The sequence below is a fragment of the Taudactylus pleione genome, unplaced genomic scaffold (assembly GCF_031769625.1).
Source record: "Taudactylus pleione unplaced genomic scaffold, aTauple2 ptg000506l, whole genome shotgun sequence".
In the NCBI taxonomy this organism is placed as follows: domain Eukaryota; kingdom Metazoa; phylum Chordata; class Amphibia; order Anura; family Myobatrachidae; genus Taudactylus; species Taudactylus pleione.
The window spans coordinates 2,120,337-2,139,972 of NW_028284908.1; the positions used below are offsets into that span (position 1 = coordinate 2,120,337).

The 19,636-nt window shown below is 48.5% G+C and overlaps 1 protein-coding gene across 1 annotated transcript in view; it reads left to right on the forward strand.

The window, feature by feature from the left end:
- PIGK (phosphatidylinositol glycan anchor biosynthesis class K) overlaps positions 1–19,636 on the forward strand; it is a 180,379-nt gene that overhangs the window by 18,871 nt on the left and 141,872 nt on the right. The window contains exon 4 of the mRNA XM_088450070.1: positions 15,033–15,168. Coding sequence (XP_088306196.1) covers positions 15,033–15,168 — 136 coding nt within the window. The remainder of the gene's footprint in view (positions 1–15,032; positions 15,169–19,636) is intronic.

Genomic DNA, 19,636 nt, shown 5'->3' on the forward strand with positions numbered 1-19,636 from the left:
CAACTCCCTTCGTGTGTATGGCGTCCACTGCGCTTATGCCAGTCGGACACCGTACACGATTATATAAAGCAGGGGGTCTTCAAACTTGGCCCTCCAGCTGCTGTGGAACTACACATCCCAGCATGCACTGCCACCTTTTTGATATAACAGCATGCTAAAACTATGTGCAGTGCATGCTGGGATGTGTAGTTCCACAGCATCTGGAGGGCCAAGCTTGAAGACCCCTGATATAAAGGATAGAAATATCCGTGTTTGCATTAACACACGTGCAGGCATCTGTGACCCCTCATTTCCCATCCCCGGGCTCTCCAGATCAGTCTCATGCGGCTGTGAGCTCACCAGCCTGATCATTAGCGAACAGAAAAGAAGCCCTGAACGGCAGGAGGAGAAAGCCAATATGTATTGTTAGTTTGATCTTCTAACGATATATCGCGAGTGCAAAAGGCGGATGTGTACACCAATATGTCTGTATTACTTTCACAGACATAGCAGGTCGGCCCTGCAGCACAGCTGATGCCGATATATCTGAAAGATATATTCGTATGTCTGACTATGGGCCTGATTCAGACCCGCTCGCTGCTGCTGATGGTATGCATTGTACGCATGCAGTGCAGTGCGCGTACGCATACCTTAGCGAAAGTTCACAATGCATTCGCTCGCTGCACATAGACAGCCCAGCAGAGCGAGTGACAGGGGAAGCTGTTTGTAGGCGGTAACAGGGGCCATTAAAAACGGGGGAGTGGAGGTGCAAACGCAGGCGTACCTGAGTGTCTCAACGGCGTGTTAGAGGTGTGCATAATTATATGACAGTGTCATAGTACACGTCACCTGGCTGGTTTTTGCACTGAAGTCCTCGCAGTGCTTGCGGCAGGGTATGGTCAACCTCAAGCGCTGCGATCGCATCCGATGTACCGATGGTTGCCTACACTTCCTGGACATGCCGTGCACAAGTGGACGTCTTAAGACAGGCCAGTGGGTGTGTGCATACACTATGTGATCGCGCTCTAAGAAATACGGGGCGTGCTAATGCATTGCTGTGCGATAGCACTGCCTACGCAATTTGCATCGTGTGAGTGATCGCATCTAGCGATCGGCTCTGAATCAGGCCCTGTGCACGGACGACCTGCTAACAGCCCTTGCTGCAGGAACCGCCAAATGTTCGGGTAACTGACATCCATTGTGATGTCAGACCAGACCTATCAAGCGGCCGATTGGTAAGTTTGTATATCTTACCAATTGGACGGCAGATCGGTCTGCAGTGTACGCAGCTCAAGATTGAAAAATTAAAGGCAAAGTGCAGCACAGCAGTGTTTGTTCTCTGTTCTGAAAAACAATAAAGTTTTTTATTCGAAACAGGGATAAAAACTAGCTGCAAATTTGTCATTACTAATTAATATACATTAATAAACATTTGCCATTTATGAAGGAGTTGACGGTAGTAAAATAAGTTTCTGTGGGCTAACTCCACAGCCCTGTCCACCTGTGACCTAATTTCAAGCTTATACACATGGGTGCTGTACCTTCCCTGTGGTCATATTACAGTTCGCGCTGAGCTGTGTGCTCCTAACGGCAGATTTGCTAACACTGCAATAGGGTTTATTGAACGCTCCAAATAATGAATTACATACTGTACATCACCATCAGGCATGTCAAACTCAAAATACCAACCGGGACAAATATTCAAGGTCTTAAGAGTGTGTGGGCCGCAAAAAAAAAAAAAAAAGACTTATGCAATTTTGAACGGTTTATTAATAAAAACCAATGCCATGCCCCCTGAATTTGTGCCCATTATGCAATGCCCCTTATGCAGTGCCCTAGTGCCAATTATGCAGCGCCCAGTAATGTCCCTAGTAGTGCCCCCAGTAATGTCCTTATGCAGAGCCCCCGGTAGGGCCCCTTATGCAGAGCCCCTTATGCAGAGCCCCCGGTAGGGCCCCTTATGCAGAGCCCCCGGTAGGGCCCCTTATGCAGAGCCCCCGGTAGGGCCCCTTATGCAGAGCCCCCGGTAGGGCCCCTTATGCAGAGCCCCCGGTAGGGCCCCTTATGCAGAGCCCCCGGTAGGGCCCCTTATGCAGAGCCCCCGGTAGGGCCCCTTATGCAGAGCCCCCGGTAGGGCCCCTTATGCAGAGCCCCCGGTAGGGCCCCTTATGCAGAGCCCCCGGTAGGGCCCCTTATGCAGAGCCCCCGGTAGGGGGCCCTTATGCAGAGCCCCCGGTAGGGCCCCTTATGCAGAGCCCCCGGTAGGGGGCCTTATGCAGTGCAGTATTTGCCTTTCTCCACGATGGCCACTGGGCAGCGCTCCAGTCTGCGCCGTCTTCACTCCCAAGGTCCCGCGTACACACTGCCGCTGACTGGATCTAATTAGTTCCAGAGCGGCAGGCGCAGGCTCTTCTCGTTGCGGTAGACGCGGGTGTTGTCATAACGTCACCCGCGCGCTGCATCACTAGGAACGTTGGCCTCTGAGGCTTCTGATCGCTTCTGAGACCAGCGTTGCCAGCTTTAACTAAAGTAAACACTGCCCGAACGGAGCTGAGTTCCAATCGTGGAAGGGGTGTGGGCCGCACACTGTTGGGCCTCATAAAATATTTATTTGGGCCGCATGTTTGACATGCCTGCTGTACATAGTATTACTGCTTGACTGTGGGCCGGGTGCTGAGCTTGACGGCAGGGAGTCTCTGCATGCTCCGAAGGGGCGCATGATCCCGCAAAGGGGCATGGCTGTCTTGGGAGGGGTGTGTCTTTGTGACACGCCCCCAATTCATCACAATTGGGTGCGTGCCCAGCACTTACCGAGGTGCTAGGCTTCCCCCAAGCTCTCCTCTCACTGTGAATAGATGCCGTGCGCTTGTGCATGGCATCTATTTACCTAGTGAAGATCAGTCACCGCAACTTTTCCCACCCGTGCGGCGCCCTTATACCCCATTCCATTGATCCTGAAAAGGACCCCACTGTTTGCTAACATGCATGCCAACAGTGGCATAACTATCGTGGGTGCAAGGGGTGCGGCTACTATGCTGCCCAGGTTGGCTCTGTGGCCCGCCACTCCCCCTGCACCTAGGGGACCCGGGTGGCATCTGTGTTGATTTGGTGCCGGCCTGCCAGCTGATTGCAGCTGGCATACCAGCGGGCAGACATGGAGAGAGAGAGCTGCCAGTCGCGAGACAATCCGAGCTGGTGGACTGGCAGCCAATCAGCAGTGGTCGCTCCTTATTAGCTGCTGGTAGGCAAATGCTGATTGGCTCGCAACCGGCACCAGATTCTGCCTGTCGGTGTGCCAGTTATAAATAGCTGGCAGCCCGGTATACAGGGGTTGGCGAGAGGCTGCTGTGTAATTTTAAGTGTCCCCATTTTTAGGGATTGTGTGACAGTCTGTGCCCCTGACAAAGTTCAAGCCCAGGCAAGAAGCTAATCCTGGCCAAACTACACCACCATTCCAAATTTGATAGAGCTGGGTACAAAACTCTGGCCGTGCATAAAAGACAGACAGACGTGCACGCTTTCTCACTTGTTGTTATATTATTATTATTATTATTATTATTATTATAATGTTCTAGTTTATAACTGAGAGTTAGTGTAATGTGCGGCCCTTTGGAGGGCTGCATGAAGCACTTCCAGTTGCCAATCGCCGCTGTGATGTGTACAAGCCCCCAAACAGTGCTTGCTAACAAAAGACTGCCCTATTCATCCCATAGTAAAGCTGTAAAATCCCTGTGGGAAGCCAATGTTCCGTTATTCCCATCTAGCTGTTTCATGGCCTCTACTCTTTGGAGAAATCCTGAATAAAATTAAATTTGGGAAAATGTTTACCTTATTGTCTTGTCCATTGGAAAGAGCAGCGTCCGCCATGGTATGGACAGGGCAGACTGAAGGTTTATAAATTCTGTAGCTTTGCTTTGATCGAAGCATTAACAGTATACCTCCTGTATAATCAAAATTCAGTACGCAAATAGCTGTGACTCTACCAAAGCATGGCGGTGCTTTGAGGCAAGCGGCATTATCTGGGCAGGGAGCCTTGTATAATCGGTGTAAGTAATGTGTGGTGTAAAGACTCCTCTGGATAAATCTAAAGTCAGATTTTTCATTACCTCCAAACCCAGGCCTGACCAGCGTTTTTGCGCATACGGGTGTATTTTGTGCAGGGTGAATAGTGTGTGCCCATGTTTATGTATCACGGAAGACGATGCAATGAGCAAAATAATATAACACAAGAAAACACATAGCTAAAACTCATCTGCCCTCCTGCAAAAGCCCAGAAACATCTCATTAATGGAGCGAGCTAAATCTTTGTCTATAGCATAGATTTTGGAACAGACAGTACTGAACATTTTTTACTGTGCACAAAACAACGGATAAAAGGAAAACCGCTTTTGTACTTCTGGGAATTGTTTTGAAAGGTGAAGGAAAATTGTGCATTACCCGCAGGAGAGTGCATCCTACATATGTATAGTACCGTGTTGTGATCTCAAAGTCCCATCTTGTGTCTGCAAAGATAAATTGCTTTTAAAATCCCCCTATGCATAGAGATGTGATTGGCCTGTTACAATGAGCAGATGTCTTGTCTTTGAAATCGTTAGCAAACCTTGAGCGAGCAAAACGGCAAATATATCTCCCTGGGTTATTGACTTTGCTCTGCTTGTCTAAATGAGTGATTAAGTATCACGGCTGATATGTGGGAGAGTATTAAACCAAGACGAGATCTGGGAGATGGACCACACTGCTCATTTTCTTGCATTGCCCCACTTACGAATACAGATGCTGGCAGGAACGTATTATGCAGGTTTCAAAATGCTTTAGACAGTCTGTGAGACTTCTAAGAAATATATTCTTACTTGGTTATCGGTGCACGCTGCCATATCTCTTGGAGAGCTCAGTATCACTTTCCAAGTCATAAGGGCTCATTTAGTAACATTACTTTTGATTGGTTGCTGTGGTTTAGCTCATATTTTACAATCAACAATTTAGCTGTTCTCGGTCTAATCAATGTTGGACTGTAGAAGAAAGTGTTTGGTTGCAGGGCTTGTGCCAAGTTTTTCACCTAAATATAATGTTGGTAAATTCATCTTATTAACATGGTTTCAGTACATACTTCCACAATGTTTCTACAGAAGATGAAGAAAGTAAAACCTCCTAATCCCATTCTTGCATTTGCACAATTCTATCAGTGATTTGCCCCAGTGCGTAACCTCACATTTATCTTTCCAGTTTACAAATGGCAATTTTTGCAAACCAACAACCTTTCACATCTCTAATGACGTGTCGTACCCGGGAATTGTCCACACGCCGATCCACGGTGCGACCCGCCTGTGACCCCTTTCAAACTGGCAGCCCTACCCGGCATTAGTGCCGGGTCGATGACATAACCGCCATCGCTGCAGCGCCAGCTCTCCCTATGCAGTAAACGGTACCTGGGTCGCCTCGACCCGGGTTACCCGTTCACACCGCATCGTGAGCCGGATTGAACTCGTGTACAACCCTGCGCGCTACCTGAGTTGAAATGCCGGATCGCTCGACCCGGGTTGTTTCAGTTGGCCCCTTTCACACTGCACAGTTACCCGGGTTATTTTATGGCAGTGTGAATGGGGTAAGGTGACACCATTCAAAACACTTATGAAAATCCTAAATCTATTGCACTGCCAGTCCCAAGCCCAGTTTCCTTCTGACGATATGAAATGAATGCTGGTTTGTCTGACCATACCCGACTGCCATACTTCATGCTGGCCGCTACTGATTCCATTGTTTTCTGTGGGTTTAAATCTTCAAGTTATTACGTTTTATTATGTGATGTCATTCAAATACATCCAGTGGAAGGCCCAGGGCAGGCCCACTTGGTCAAAGTTCTGCCCAGCGTCCCTGGGTCAAAGTTCTGCGGAGCATACACCAACAGGAGGTCCGACCCTCTTCTGGGATCCAATGTTACCACTCGGTGAAGTTTTCATCCAAATCCATCCAGTGGAAGGCTCAGAACAGGCTCCCCGGGTCAAAGTTCTGCCCAAAGTACACCATTGGGAGGTCTGACCGGGTCCCTAACCCCCTCCTAAAACCTGGCCAGGATCCAACTGGACCATCTTGCATTGGTTTCGTTCCAATCGGTGCAGGGGTGTCCGAATGCATATCAAACAAACAGACCAATTATTTTTATTTATAAGATACAGCTATACATATATACTGTATATCCTTCTATCACTTTAAGAGGCATACTCTGCATGTAGGGCGTTTTATTGCGCTATAATTTGTAGTGTTTAGCTGTGCCGTGGACATGGGTTGTTGGCTGTGCATTATGCTGAGGCTCAAATCATTACGCTTTAATTGCAGTAAAACTGGGGTGAGCGATCTCCTGGCAGCAGGACTATGCACACTATGATTCTGCTGCGCTCGTAGACCCAGGAAGCTTGTACCTGGTCATTCCATATTTTGTGCACGCATCTGCTAATTCTAATAAAGCAATCAAAGCTGAATTAGCTTCAATTAAGCTGTCACATAAAAGTGAAACCATTTAAAAAAAAAAAATCTCAAGTCAGGAAAGAAAATTATGATATTATCTGAACTTACTGAGATGAACTCGTTCTACACCGTGGGACAAGCCACCTCTACTTGTTTTAAGGTGGTAATTAATGCCACCAGTATAGAGCATCAATGGTGGTCCCTCTCCAGGATCCCCATCGTTATGTGAATGCAGTAGGGATGGCCATCGTTTGTTTCCATCGATGGGTACATTGGTGATTACCATCGATGGCACAGAAACTATCTGTGGTGAACCATCGACTGTTTGCACCCCATGGATGGCCACCGCTGGCGGGGGTAAGGCAAACCGTGAGCCAATCAAAAATGGGGGTGGGAGTTAGTAGCAGCTTGGGGGCAGGGATAAGCTCTGTCCCTTCAAGAATAAAAAACATCGGCTTCCAGTCGTCCATCGATGGTGGTAGAGAACCATTAGCTCTCTGCCATAGTTGGCAAAATCATCGGTCATCGACGGGTAACCATTGATGACCATGCCTAGAATGCAGTTGCCGCACATAAGGATGAGTAATAACCTGGAGGGCTTTGCTCTAACTTGCTACAGGGACTGTAGTTGACATCTCGGCAGTCTGGTTTGGCTGCGGGATAGGTTGTTTAGGGGGAGGGTTAGGCAACTTACCTTTGGGTATCGGGATTCTGCCTGTTGGGTTGCCGCTTTCGGTATTCTGACTGCCGGCGTTCCGGCTGCCTGGATCCCGTACCCAACCCTGCCATAGAAGCTGCTGTGATGCGTCCCATGTATGTGGCAATGAAATGTCCTGCTTTAACCCATGCCAGTCTCTGCTCCTCATAATGATGTCAGTCTGTCAGATGACCCGCTAGGCCAGTGGTCGGGGAACAGGGGTAAATTACCCCACATGGGGTAAAAATGAAATTCCTGAGGGTAATGGACGGACAGCCGGGCATGCATATATATATATTATAGAATGAATCATATGCATGCCCGGCTGTGCCGCAGGGAGGCTCTAAGCCAGACCCCCGCTGAGATGTTAATACCAGCGGGCGCCCGGCTCCTTCCATGCAGCGCCGCGTTAGCCGGAGGCTGGAGTTCTCTTCTGAACTCCAGCCTCCGGCTCTCTCCATGCGCACTATGGGAGAGACGTCATGACGTCTCTCCCATAGTTCCGTGGAGCAGCCGGGTGGACAGGACGGCGGCGGATGCAGGAGCGGGGATTAAGGTAAGTGTTTTTTTTTTTTTTGTATAAGTGGCACTACAGGGGCATGATATGGGGGCACTACTACAGGGGCATGATATGGGGGGCACTACTACGGGGGCATTATATGGGTGCACTACAGGGGCATAACTATGGGGGCACTACTACAGGGGCATAACTATGGGGGCACTACTACAGGGGCATTGTATGGGGGCACTACTATATGATTTCCTTCCTTTCAAATCAAGGGGGTAACGTCAGCGTATCTAAATATATTTTGGGGTAAAAGGTAAAAAAGTTCCCTGACCCCTGCGCTAGACCACACTTTCAGTTTGCCCAGCCATACTGATGTAATCCAGACAGTACGAGTAGATGGTGCATTCAGAGTCGTTTCCTATAAGCCCACTCCCCAGGTTTGTGGATTGCTTTTCTGTTCAGCCTCAGAGATTCTGTGCTGTGGCTAAAAACTACAGCCAGTGCCTGACCATAGCGGAAGTGCTGGGGCATTTGTGTGTTTGGTGGCCTTCATGTTGTAGATTGGGGGAAAAATTAAAAGGTCTAGAACACTTCTTTAGAAATGATGTTTGTATGAGGGTATCCAAGGTGAGTTTTGCCCTCACTGACTGTTACTCACCCACAATGGGGACACTGTTACCGTGAGGAGAAATATTAATGCATTACGCAAAAAATATGCTATTATTTGTTTGTATCTAATTATTTGTTGGGACAAGAATATATTGAGAAGAGAAAAAACACAATGAGACTATCGGGTGCACTTCAGAGTAAATATAGAAAAAGCAAGGCCCCACTAATGTGTAGTTTTTAGTAATATTTCCATTTTTACTTTATTTTTATGCTTTCAGTGTTTCATTATTTTGTTGCGCCTTCATTGATAAAAAATAACCTTTGTTTCTTGTTAAAATCTTTTATTATTATAAGAAAAAAATATTTTTTATATGTAAAATAGGTACAGTGTAAATACATTTTATTTTTTTTTAAATATCCTGATTATACCTAAGGGTCACTTGTTTATGTTAGAAATAATTATTTAAAGTTGTACAAATTAATTTGGTTTTGTCTGCGTAAATCAATAACAATATTTGAGCTTTATTATTAGCAAATGCAGAGTAAACTCCCAGTGTTGTGAATCATTTGCAACATTTGTGTTACTGTTGCCAGTGAGTCAGAATGTTGCCATATGTTTAATACATTGTGTTTTTTGTATTCTCAATATATTCCTGTACTTCTGTATGAGCAGGGAAGCACTACTACCACCAATTGTCTCAGCTATTGATGAAAGGATTATCTTACTGACAATTGGAATTGGGGAGTAAGAGATTTATGAATACAAGAATAATAGAGGATCAGTGCGGATTTTACTATTCTTGGGATTCAATTGTTGAAACAAGAAGCGACTTCTCCAGTGTTACCTGATCCTCAGCAGCACTTGTTGGCTCCCAGGGGAATTTTTTATATTCGTTATTGGGGGAATGTCCAGGTTATTTCATTGCTGGCATATTAATCCAAGTTAAGTTGGGGCTTTGTTCTTAACATATGAAAATGTCATTCGAAAACTATTTTGGGATGTGTGATTTTTGTAACGGAAGATTTCATGCAGAAGGGTCACAAATCCTCCTCCTCTCCCTCACCAGATGAGGTCTTCCAGCTCCGCCATACTGATGGAGGTGGAAGACCTCATCAGGAGCAAAGCTTCCCAGCGGAGCCTTCTGCTTCTACCCCCGTCCTGTTAGCAGAGCCTTCTGCTTCTACCCCCCGTCCTGTTAGCAGAGCCTTCTGCTTCTACCCCCCGTCCTGTTAGCAGAGCCTTCTGCTTCTACCCCCCGTCCTGTTAGCGGAGCCTTCTGCTTCTACCCCCCGTCCTGTTAGCGGAGCCTTCTGCTTCTACCCTCTGTCCTGTTAGCGGAGCCTTCTGCTTCTACCCCCCGTCCTGTTAGCGGAGCCTTCTGCTTCTACCCCCCGTCCTGTTAGCGGAGCCTTCTGCTTCTACCCCCCGTCCTGTTAACAGAGCCTTCTGCTTCTACCCCCCGTGCTGTTAGCAGAGCCTTCTGCTTCTACCCCCCGTGCTGTTAGCAGAGCCTTCTGCTTCTACCCCCCGTGCTGTTAGCAGAGCCTTCTGCTTCTACCCCCCGTGCTGTTAGCAGAGCCTTCTGCTTCTACCCTCTGTCCTGTTAGCGGAGCCTTCTGCTTCTACCCTCTGTCCTGTTAGCGGAGCCTTCTGCTTCTACCCCCTGTCCTGTTAGCGGAGCCTTCTGCTTCTACCCCCCCTGCCCTGTGGTCCCTAACCCACACCAAGAATACTCCAAATACTTCCCTACAACCCATCTGCAGGGTTACCGTGGAAGGGTGTTAGGATGGAGGGTGGTTTGGCAAAGTATTGCCCATTCCACCCTAATGTAACCCTTATGTTCCATAGTCCACTCAGTAAGTAATGGTAGTGATGGGGTGTTCTGCACAGCAGGGAAATAGTCCGCCCTTGCCTTAGGAGTACCCCACAAGGTCATCACCCCTACTAACGAGACTGAGAGGAGCAAAACATGGTCATGTGACCATTCGCCCTTTAAATCTCTGTTCTCTGTTCATGGTCTGCACTTGGGGTCAAATTACGTAAATTCAGTACATTTACGTAAACCCTCGATGTTTACTGATCTGCGAATGCCCAGGTGCTGTACAGAGCGTGTGCAGATCTGGTTCTGCAACATCGGTCGCAGTGCCCCAAAAGCCGCAGCACGATTGGCATGCTGCTGGAATTTGGACCCAGCTTCACTGGCCCCGGCAACATGACTTCACCTGACTGTTACTCAGATATCCGTTCAACCAGGTGCTCCATTGCCGCATGGTCCCACACAGCAGCGGAACCGAGGAGCCGGCAGGGGGGAGTCTTTTTACTTAAGGAGCTTCCTGCTGCTTTTGCATAATTTCGCACAGCGCTGCGTACAAAGATGCGCCGGGGGCGGAATTAAGGTACAGTACGTCTCTTAGTCAGGCCCTTAGTGTGCCACATCAAAATATAGATTTCATGACATGGTTGCTTATCTGCAAGATTGCGTGCGACTTACAGCTGTATACACGAGCGGTTTGTAGCTGTAAAATCTCCCGCGTTCCACCACCCCTAGTACTAGTGAGAAACTGATGATATTTAATTTCAGCCATAAGACTGCAGAAAATGGCGACACATTTGCAGATGATCGTATTCATCCGGGAATAAACACTTTTATCTATTTTTGCACATTGTTACCCTTTAATCATCGTGCATGGTATAACCATCATTTATACTCCATCCTTGCGGGCTTTACCTCCTGCATCTAATAATCGCACCCGGCTCACACAGAGCGATCAATCACATGTTCTTTTGTACTCCTGATTGCATTGTCAGCAGACACAGAAAACAATCTACCGGAGCGCTCTGTCCCTCTGTGCTGTGTTTTAAACCCCTCTGATGACTGTGAGTTCCGGGTTTCCTGGGGCTTATAAGCGTACCTCCCCATGCAGTGCTTCTAGTGTTACAGCATACCTAGTCTCTGGGTTTCCTGGGGCTTATAAGCGTACCTCCCCTGCAGTGCTAGTGTTACAGCATACCTAGTCTCTGGGTTTCCTGGAGCTTATAAGCGTACCTCCCCTGCAGTGCTTCTAGTGTTACAGCATACCTAGGCTCTGGGTTTCCTGGGGCTTATAAGCGTACCTCTCCTGCAGTGCTTCTAGTGTTACAGCATACCTAGGCTCTGGGTTTCCTGGGGCTTATAAGCGTACCTCCCCTGCAGTGCTAGTGTTACAGCATACCTAGTCTCTGGGTTTCCTGGGGCTTATAAGCGTACCTCCCCTGCAGTGCTTCTAGTGTTACAGCATGCCTAGGCTCTGGGTTTCCTGGGGCTTATAAACGTACCTCCTCTGCAGTGCTTCTAGTGTTACAGCATACCTAGTCTCTGGGTTTCCTGGGGCTTATAAGCGTACCTCCTCTGCAGTGCTTCTAGTGTTACAGCATACCTAGGCTCTGGGTTTCCTGAGGCTTATAAGTGTACCTCCCCTGCAGTGCTTCTAGTGTTACAGCATACCTAGGCTCTGGGTTTCCTGGAGCTTATAAGCATACCTCCCCTGCAGTGCTTCTAGTGTTACAGCATACCTAGGCTCTGGGTTTCCTGGGGCTTATAAGCGTACCTCCCCTGCAGTGCTTCTAGTGTTACAGCATACCTAGTCTCTGGGTTTCTTGAGGCTTATAAGCGTACCTCCCCTGCAGTGCTTCTAGTGTTACAGCATACCTAGTCTCTGGGTTTCCTGGGGCTTATAAGCGTACCTCCCCTGCAGTGCTTCTAGTGTTACAGCATACCTAGTCTCTGGGTTTCCTGGGGCTTATAAGCGTACCTCCCCTGCAGTGCTTCTAGTGTTACAGCATACCTAGTCTCTGGGTTTCCTGGGGCTTATAAGCGTACCTCCCCTGCAGTGCTTCTAGTGTTACAGCATACCTAGGCTCTGGGTTTCCTGGGGCTTATAAGCGTACCTCCCCTGCAGTGCTTCTAGTGTTACAGCATACCTAGTCTCTGGGTTTCCTGGGGCTTATAAGCGTACATCCCCTGCAGTGCTTCTAGTGTTACAGCATACCTAGTCTCTGGGTTTCCTGGGGCTTATAAGCGTACCTCCCCTGCAGTGCTTCTAGTGTTACAGCATACCTAGGCTCTGGGTTTCCTGGGGCTTATAAGCGTACCTCCCCTGCAGTGCTTCTAGTGTTACAGCATACCTAGGCTCTGGGTTTCCTGGGGCTTATAAGCATACCTCCCCTGCAGTGCTTCTAGTGTTACAGCATACCTAGGCTCTGGGTTTCCTGGGGCTTATAAGCGTACCTCCCCTGCAGTGCTTCTAGTGTTACAGCATACCTAGGCTCTGGGTTTCCTGGGGCTTATAAGCGTACCTCTCCTGCAGTGCTTCTAGTGTTACAGCATACCTAGGCTCTGGGTTTCCTGGGGCTTATAAGCGTACCTCCCCTGCAGTGCTTCTAGTGTTACAGCATACCTAGGCTCTGGGTTTCCTGGTGCTTATAAGCGTACCTCCCCTGCAGTGCTTCTAGTGTTACAGCATACCTAGGCTCTGGGTTTCCTGGTGCTTATAAGCGTACCTCCCCTGCAGTGCTTCTAGTGTTACAGCATGCCTAGGCTCTGGGTTTCCTGGGGCTTATAAGCGTACCTCCCCTGCAGTGCTTCTAGTGTTACAGCATGCCTAGGCTTTGGGTTTCCTGGGGCTTATAAGCGTACCTCCCCTGCAGTGCTTCTAGTGTTACAGCATACCTAGTCTCCTGGGTTTCATGGGGCTTATAAGCGTACCTCCCCTGCAGTGCTTCTAGTGTTACAGCATACCTAGGCTCTGGGTTTCCTGGTGCTTATAAGCGTACCTCCCCTGCAGTGCTTCTAGTGTTACAGCATACCTAGGCTCTGGGTTTCCTGGTGCTTATAAGCGTACCTCCCCTGCAGTGCTTCTAGTGTTACAGCATGCCTAGGCTCTGGGTTTCCTGGGGCTTATAAGCGTACCTCCCCTGCAGTGCTTCTAGTGTTACAGCATGCCTAGGCTTTGGGTTTCCTGGGGCTTATAAACGTACCTCCCCTGCAGTGCTTCTAGTGTTACAGCATACCTAGTCTCTGGGTTTCTTGAGGCTTATAAGCGTACCTCCCCTGCAGTGCTTCTAGTGTTACAGCATACCTAGTCTCTGGGTTTCCTGGGGCTTATAAGCGTACCTCCCCTGCAGTGCTTCTAGTGTTACAGCATACCTAGTCTCTGGGTTTCCTGGGGCTTATAAGCGTACCTCCCCTGCAGTGCTTCTAGTGTTACAGCATACCTAGTCTCTGGGTTTCCTGGGGCTTATAAGCGTACATCCCCTGCAGTGCTTCTAGTGTTACAGCATACCTAGTCTCTGGGTTTCCTGGGGCTTATAAGCGTACCTCCCCTGCAGTGCTTCTAGTGTTACAGCATACCTAGGCTCTGGGTTTCCAGGGGCTTATAAGCGTACCTCCCCTGCAGTGCTTCTAGTGTTACAGCATACCTAGGCTCTGGGTTTCCTGGGGCTTATAAGCGTACCTCCCCTGCAGTGCTTCTAGTGTTACAGCATACCTAGGCTCTGGGTTTCCTGGGGCTTATAAGCGTACCTCCCCTGCAGTGCTTCTAGTGTTACAGCATACCTAGGCTCTGGGTTTCCTGGGGCTTATAAGCGTACCTCCCCTGCAGTGCTTCTAGTGTTACAGCATACCTAGGCTTTGGGTTCCCTGAGGATTATAAGCGTACCTCCCCTGCAGTGCTTCTAGTGTTACAGCATACCTAGGCTTTGGGTTCCCTGAGGATTATAAGCGTACCTCCCCTGCAGTGCTTCTAGTGTTACAGCATACCTAGTCTCTGGGTTTCCTGGGGATTATAAGCGTACCTCCCCTGCAGTGCTTCTAGTGTTACAGCATACCTAGGCTCTGGGTTTCCTGAGGCTTATAAGCGTACCTCCCCTGCAGTGCTTCTAGTGTTACAGCATACCTAGGCTCTGGGTTTCCTGGGGCTTATAAGTGTACCTCCCCTGCAGTGCTTCTAGTGTTACAGCATACCTAGTCTCTGGGTTTCCTGGGGATTATAAGCGTACCTCCCCTGCAGTGCTTCTAGTGTTACAGCATACCTAGTCTCTGGGTTTCCTGGGGCTTATAAGCGTACCTCCCCTGCAGTGCTTCTAGTGTTACAGCATACCTAGTCTCTGGGTTTCCTGGGGATTATAAGTGTACCTCCCCTGCAGTGCTTCTAGTGTTACAGCATACCTAGTCTCTGGGTTTCCTGGGGCTTATAAGCGTACCTCCCCTGCAGTGCTTCTAGTGTTACAGCATACCTAGTCTCTGGGTTTCCTGGGGCTTATAAGTGTACCTCCCCTGCAGTGCTTCTAGTGTTACAGCATACCTAGGCCCCTTCTACATACATTTTCTTTAGCTGCCTGTAAAGCACTGCATTCACCCATGTGCGAGCCTCAGCCCTAATTCATCACGGCATAAGAATTATTGTTTCATTTGCATATTTAAGACAGACCATTAATTTAAAAATACCGTATATAATTACAATTTTCTTTATTTTCATGCATCTGTATATTTCTATGTGTTTGTTTTATTTGTGAAGTGGGAACTCATTTGCTGTCATTTTCGCACGTGTGACTTACACGCGTGTGCGTGTGTGAATGCTGCACGTTTCTGCTTAATGCCTGCTGTTCTTTCTATAGTCACTGGGAAGTAAGTGAATGATGAATAGTTATTTTCTTTTGCTTTTATTAAAACCCTTATCACACCGTAGCTTTTCATGGCTCCTTGTGCTCCTGTCATGCGTTTTCTCTTGTTGTCACAGCCACATCATCCTCATGCTCGCCGACGACATGGCGTGTAACCCCAGAAACCCCAAACCGGCCACCGTCTTCAGCCACAAAAACATGGAGCTCAATGTCTACGGAGATAATGTTGAAGTTGACTACAGAGGCTATGAGGTACTGTCCCCAGCGACGCAAGTCTGTAGCTTTAGTAATAAGTACTTTGATTATTGTCTATCCCCTTCTTACAGATGAGCTGTTTATAAGTAACCATTAAAGAAAGTGGCCTCTCCAGCATTCCACAGTCCCCGGCCCTCACTGATGGCCGAGTGGGGTCCACTCTTTGGCTTCAGAATTGTATCGTTTGTTTCTAGTATCATGGTTACTGACCAGAGTCTAAAGGCGGGTCTCCACTAATAGATATACAAACGAGAGCACGATTAGGACATTCCAGTCGTGCTCTCGTTTGTATATCTAGTGATGTGCCTAGACTGAACGTTCACTCGTTCAGTCCATACACATCCCTCCATCCCCGCACATGCTGAACCTGACGACATCGTCAGGTTGACCAGCATGTGTGGGCGATGTCGGAAGCGAACAGTGGGCACACGCATCGCTGGTCGCTTCCGACAAAAACATGCCCGATGCATGTGCGATTTACAAGCGATTGCACGATAACGACGTCGCTATCGTGCAATCGCTTGTTAAAGTCGCCTAATGGATACCCCCCTTAAGTCGTTGCTGGTTGCATGTACTTATAGATCCTGGTAATATAGTTCTTCTAGCTGGCCTGCAAGTTACTTTTATACAGATGTCCTCATACACTATTGCTGCAATTATGCTAAGCAGCACCAAGTCCCGTGCGACTCTGCTAGCGCTGAGCGTAACATTTGCCTCTTTTTCGCATGAGAATGCGTCTTGGGCAATATGCGACTAAGACGTGCCAGGAGACTGCGCTGATTCATTTGATTTTATATTTGTGTATGACCGAGTCTGGAATCTGTATACGAAGTGCTACGGTGCAGCGGCTTTTTCTCCACGCCAAGTTCCGTTGTGCCTCATTTACAGACCCAGTTGCCCACAGACAAGTATTGCATAGCCAATGAATCCGCGCAGTCTGCTGGTGCGTCTTGGTCTCATTGCATCGCGACTAGGACGCATTGTCAGTTGACAGAGATGCCCGGCGCAAGCAGTGTCGCACACGGCATGGAGGCTCACTCGCGCCAGGCGTCTCTCGCTACATGGAGTAAGACTGCCCTGGTGATTATATAAAAATGGAGGCTGCAATGTCGGGCAGTTATAGCATAGGATGCACCCCGAAGGATCCCCCCTCAGTTCCGGGGTCAACGAGCAATGACCGCTGCTTCCATATAGCGATTGTTTACGTCTCCTAACCCTCTGGGGTCTCCTAAGCTTTCAAACACCTTGTCCAGCCCAGGTGAACAGTATTACAGATTTGTCCACATCTATCCACAGGCTGCGCCAAATAGCTCCATTTGACGCATTACTGACTGTGATACGAAGCCACGATGTGCTGTCTTGTTCCCAATGTGTCTCTTATACGCATCACTAATACAACAAACGTTTAATGCACGAGTAGCCCAGGACTCTGGTGTTACATACATTTGCTGTGTGCCATTCAAACGCCAGCCTGGGTAAAAAGGCAGAAGATTACGGACCAATACAAGTGAGCCGCGCCGTGCATTGTGCCACGCTTCATTGTGTTTAATCTGTGACTTTATACCTATTCCTTAGCCTGGCGCACTATAATCAACTTTGGATGTAGCTTCAATGCGGCACAGACACTTACACTGAGAAATAAATACGATACATATGGTGGCGTCTAAAGTCGTGCCATGCGTCTCTCACCATATGGTGCTAAAGGTGTACAGCCATGGCATGACACACGACGAAGACTATTGGAGAATGATCTGGTGTCAAGAAGGGCAGCAAAGAAGCCACTTCTCTCCAGGAAAAACATCAGGGACAGACTGATATTCTGCAAAAGGTACAGGGACTGGACTGCTGAGGACTGGGGTAAAGTTATTTTCTCTGATGAATCCCCTTTCAGATTGTTTGGGGCATCTGGAAAAACTCTTGTCCGTAGAAGGAAAGGTGAGCGCTACCATCAGTCCTGTGTCATGCCAACAGTAAAGCATCCTGAGACCATTTATGTGTGGGGTTGCTTCTCAGCCAAGGGAGTGGGCTCCCTCACAATTTTGTCTCTGAACACGGCCTGATTCAGAGGCTCACGGTATTTGCGTGCGCTTGCTCTGAATCAGGGCGTCCTTTTTTTTTTTTCTTGTTTTGACCGGCCTCCAGGCCGCTCACACAGCTGTGAGTGACCACCCACAGCGCGTGCGTGCAGCCTGGCGATGGTCGCGATTATCGCGACCATCGTGCTTGCGAGGAGACCCTGTGGTAGGGTCTCAGGTCTCGCAAGCCCGAGTGGACTTCCTGCTCTAATAGAGCAGGAAGTCCACTACTGACATCACTAGTGATGTCAGTAGGGCCGCCCACAAACGGCAGGCGTTCCTTCGGGAACGCCTCCATTTGTGCAGCCACCTCCCCTCCCCGCCTACAAAACGGGGCGACAGCCGCCCCTTCTTGTAGCGAGCCCCGGAGCGAGTGATTTCTCACTTGCTCCGGGGTTCGCGCTCGCTGGGTGTGCGCAATGGCCCACCATCGACCCGCTTGCGAGCGCTATGCATCAGGCCCACAGCCATGAATAAAGAATGGTACCAAAACCTCCTCCAAGAGCAACTTCTCCCAACCATCCAAGAACAGTTTGGTGATGAACAATGCCTTTTCCACCATGATGGACACGTATCGGCATACACTTGCTGTAGCTCAGTGCAGTGGACCCGGATTACCGTTTTGCCTGCTGTAATGTGCTGATCTGCCTTACACGCTACACGATGCGGAACTGATCATATTTGGCACTATTGTATCGTATTCATTTGCTGACTTAGGCCCTCATTCAGAGCCGCTCGTTAGCGGCAGTACGCTCGTTCCGAGCGATGTTTGCACATCTGCACATGCGTACGGTTTTTAGTACGCATGCGCGAACCAGTCAGTGCGGTCGAAAATCGTTGGTACGCAATATAGCGAGGGCCTGCTATTTTGAGTGACAGAATGAGGCGTATGTGGGTGGTAACAGGGGAAGGTGCTTGAAAACGGGGAGTGGAGATCCGATCGCAGGCGCGCTTAAAGGTCAAAACGGGCGTTTTATGGGTGTGCATATTTAAAACAGCAGCGTCATTGACCACGTCACTGGGTTATTTTATAGCCAGAACTGCTCGCAAATTTGTGGTAGCAAACACCAACCACAAGAATAGCGAGCAGTTCATACGCTGGTCGATGTACTCGATTAATCTAATAAATAGCGGACATGACGTAGGATGCGAGCGGCCAGGGGGCGTTTTTAACAAATAAACGAGCGTATTTTTTGCTCGCTCGTTCAGACTTAGAGGTGTGAACAGACTGCAATGTGCGTACGGATCATTTGAATAGCCACCCCTTGTTTTTAAACGAGCGACCACAAATAGCGAACGGCTCTGAATGAGGGCCTTAATCTTTTGTTTTTCTGCTGAGAGCTGCAGTGTGTTTATTTCCTCCGATTACATCTGTACGTTCTCTGTTATGACTGTCTGGATGATAATCATTTGTTATGCATAAGTAGATGCTTTCAGCAGTGCTTATGGCAGGGTATAGCTTATAAGATTTGCCAACGGGGACCTCTTACTTTTGTCTATTAATGCCTCGTCTTGTTTTATTACTGTGTTTTATGTCCCCTACTGTACAGAGGAGCATATTGACAATATATAAATAGATTTTTGCAAATATCGGTTATATGGCGTTTTACCCTCCTTCCTTCTCCTCCTTTCAGATTGACATGCGGTAGAAAGTGCACGCAAGCTCACCCAGGGCACAGTAGTTGTCCATCTAGCAAGTTTAATTCCAGCACCCCCTAATATATGTAATGTTATAAGCAATTTAGTGTCTGATTAACACTTAATGCATAGCTGCTTACCTGAGAGCGCCTAGTGTTCCCAATAGTCTGTTTCAGTGGGGCACCGCGTTCTTCCTATTTGAAGTTGCTGAAATGCGCCCTGTCCTTATGGCGATGTCCCGCTGAAACAGCCGTCTCACTGCAGCCCTGCTGGGAGTTCCGGTGAAACAATCACCAGCGAGTGAATAGATGCCATGCGCACAGCATCTATCACACTGCGGGAAGAGCTTGGGGGAAGCCCAGCATCCCCGGGAGTGCTGGGCACGCCCCCCTACAGTGATGAAAAGGTGGTGTGTATCAAAGACACGCCCCCTTTTCTAGAGACTATGCCTCTTTTTCAGGGACGCGCACCCGCCATTGGCTCACGCAGACCAGTGCCCTTCGACAGACACCCTGCCCACCTTAGAAGAAACACTAAGCTTCATCTGCGACAGTAATGGTGCGTACACACAGTACGATGATAATGACATATTGACCATATTTAGACCGTTCATTTTTTGGTGCCCAACAACCAGCGATGCGCAGGCATGTATGGACAATAACGATATCGCCCATCGCCCATACATGCAGGCCAACCTGGTCGATATTGACCAGGTTCCATAAGGACCCGCGATCGATGGTGGTGTACTGGAT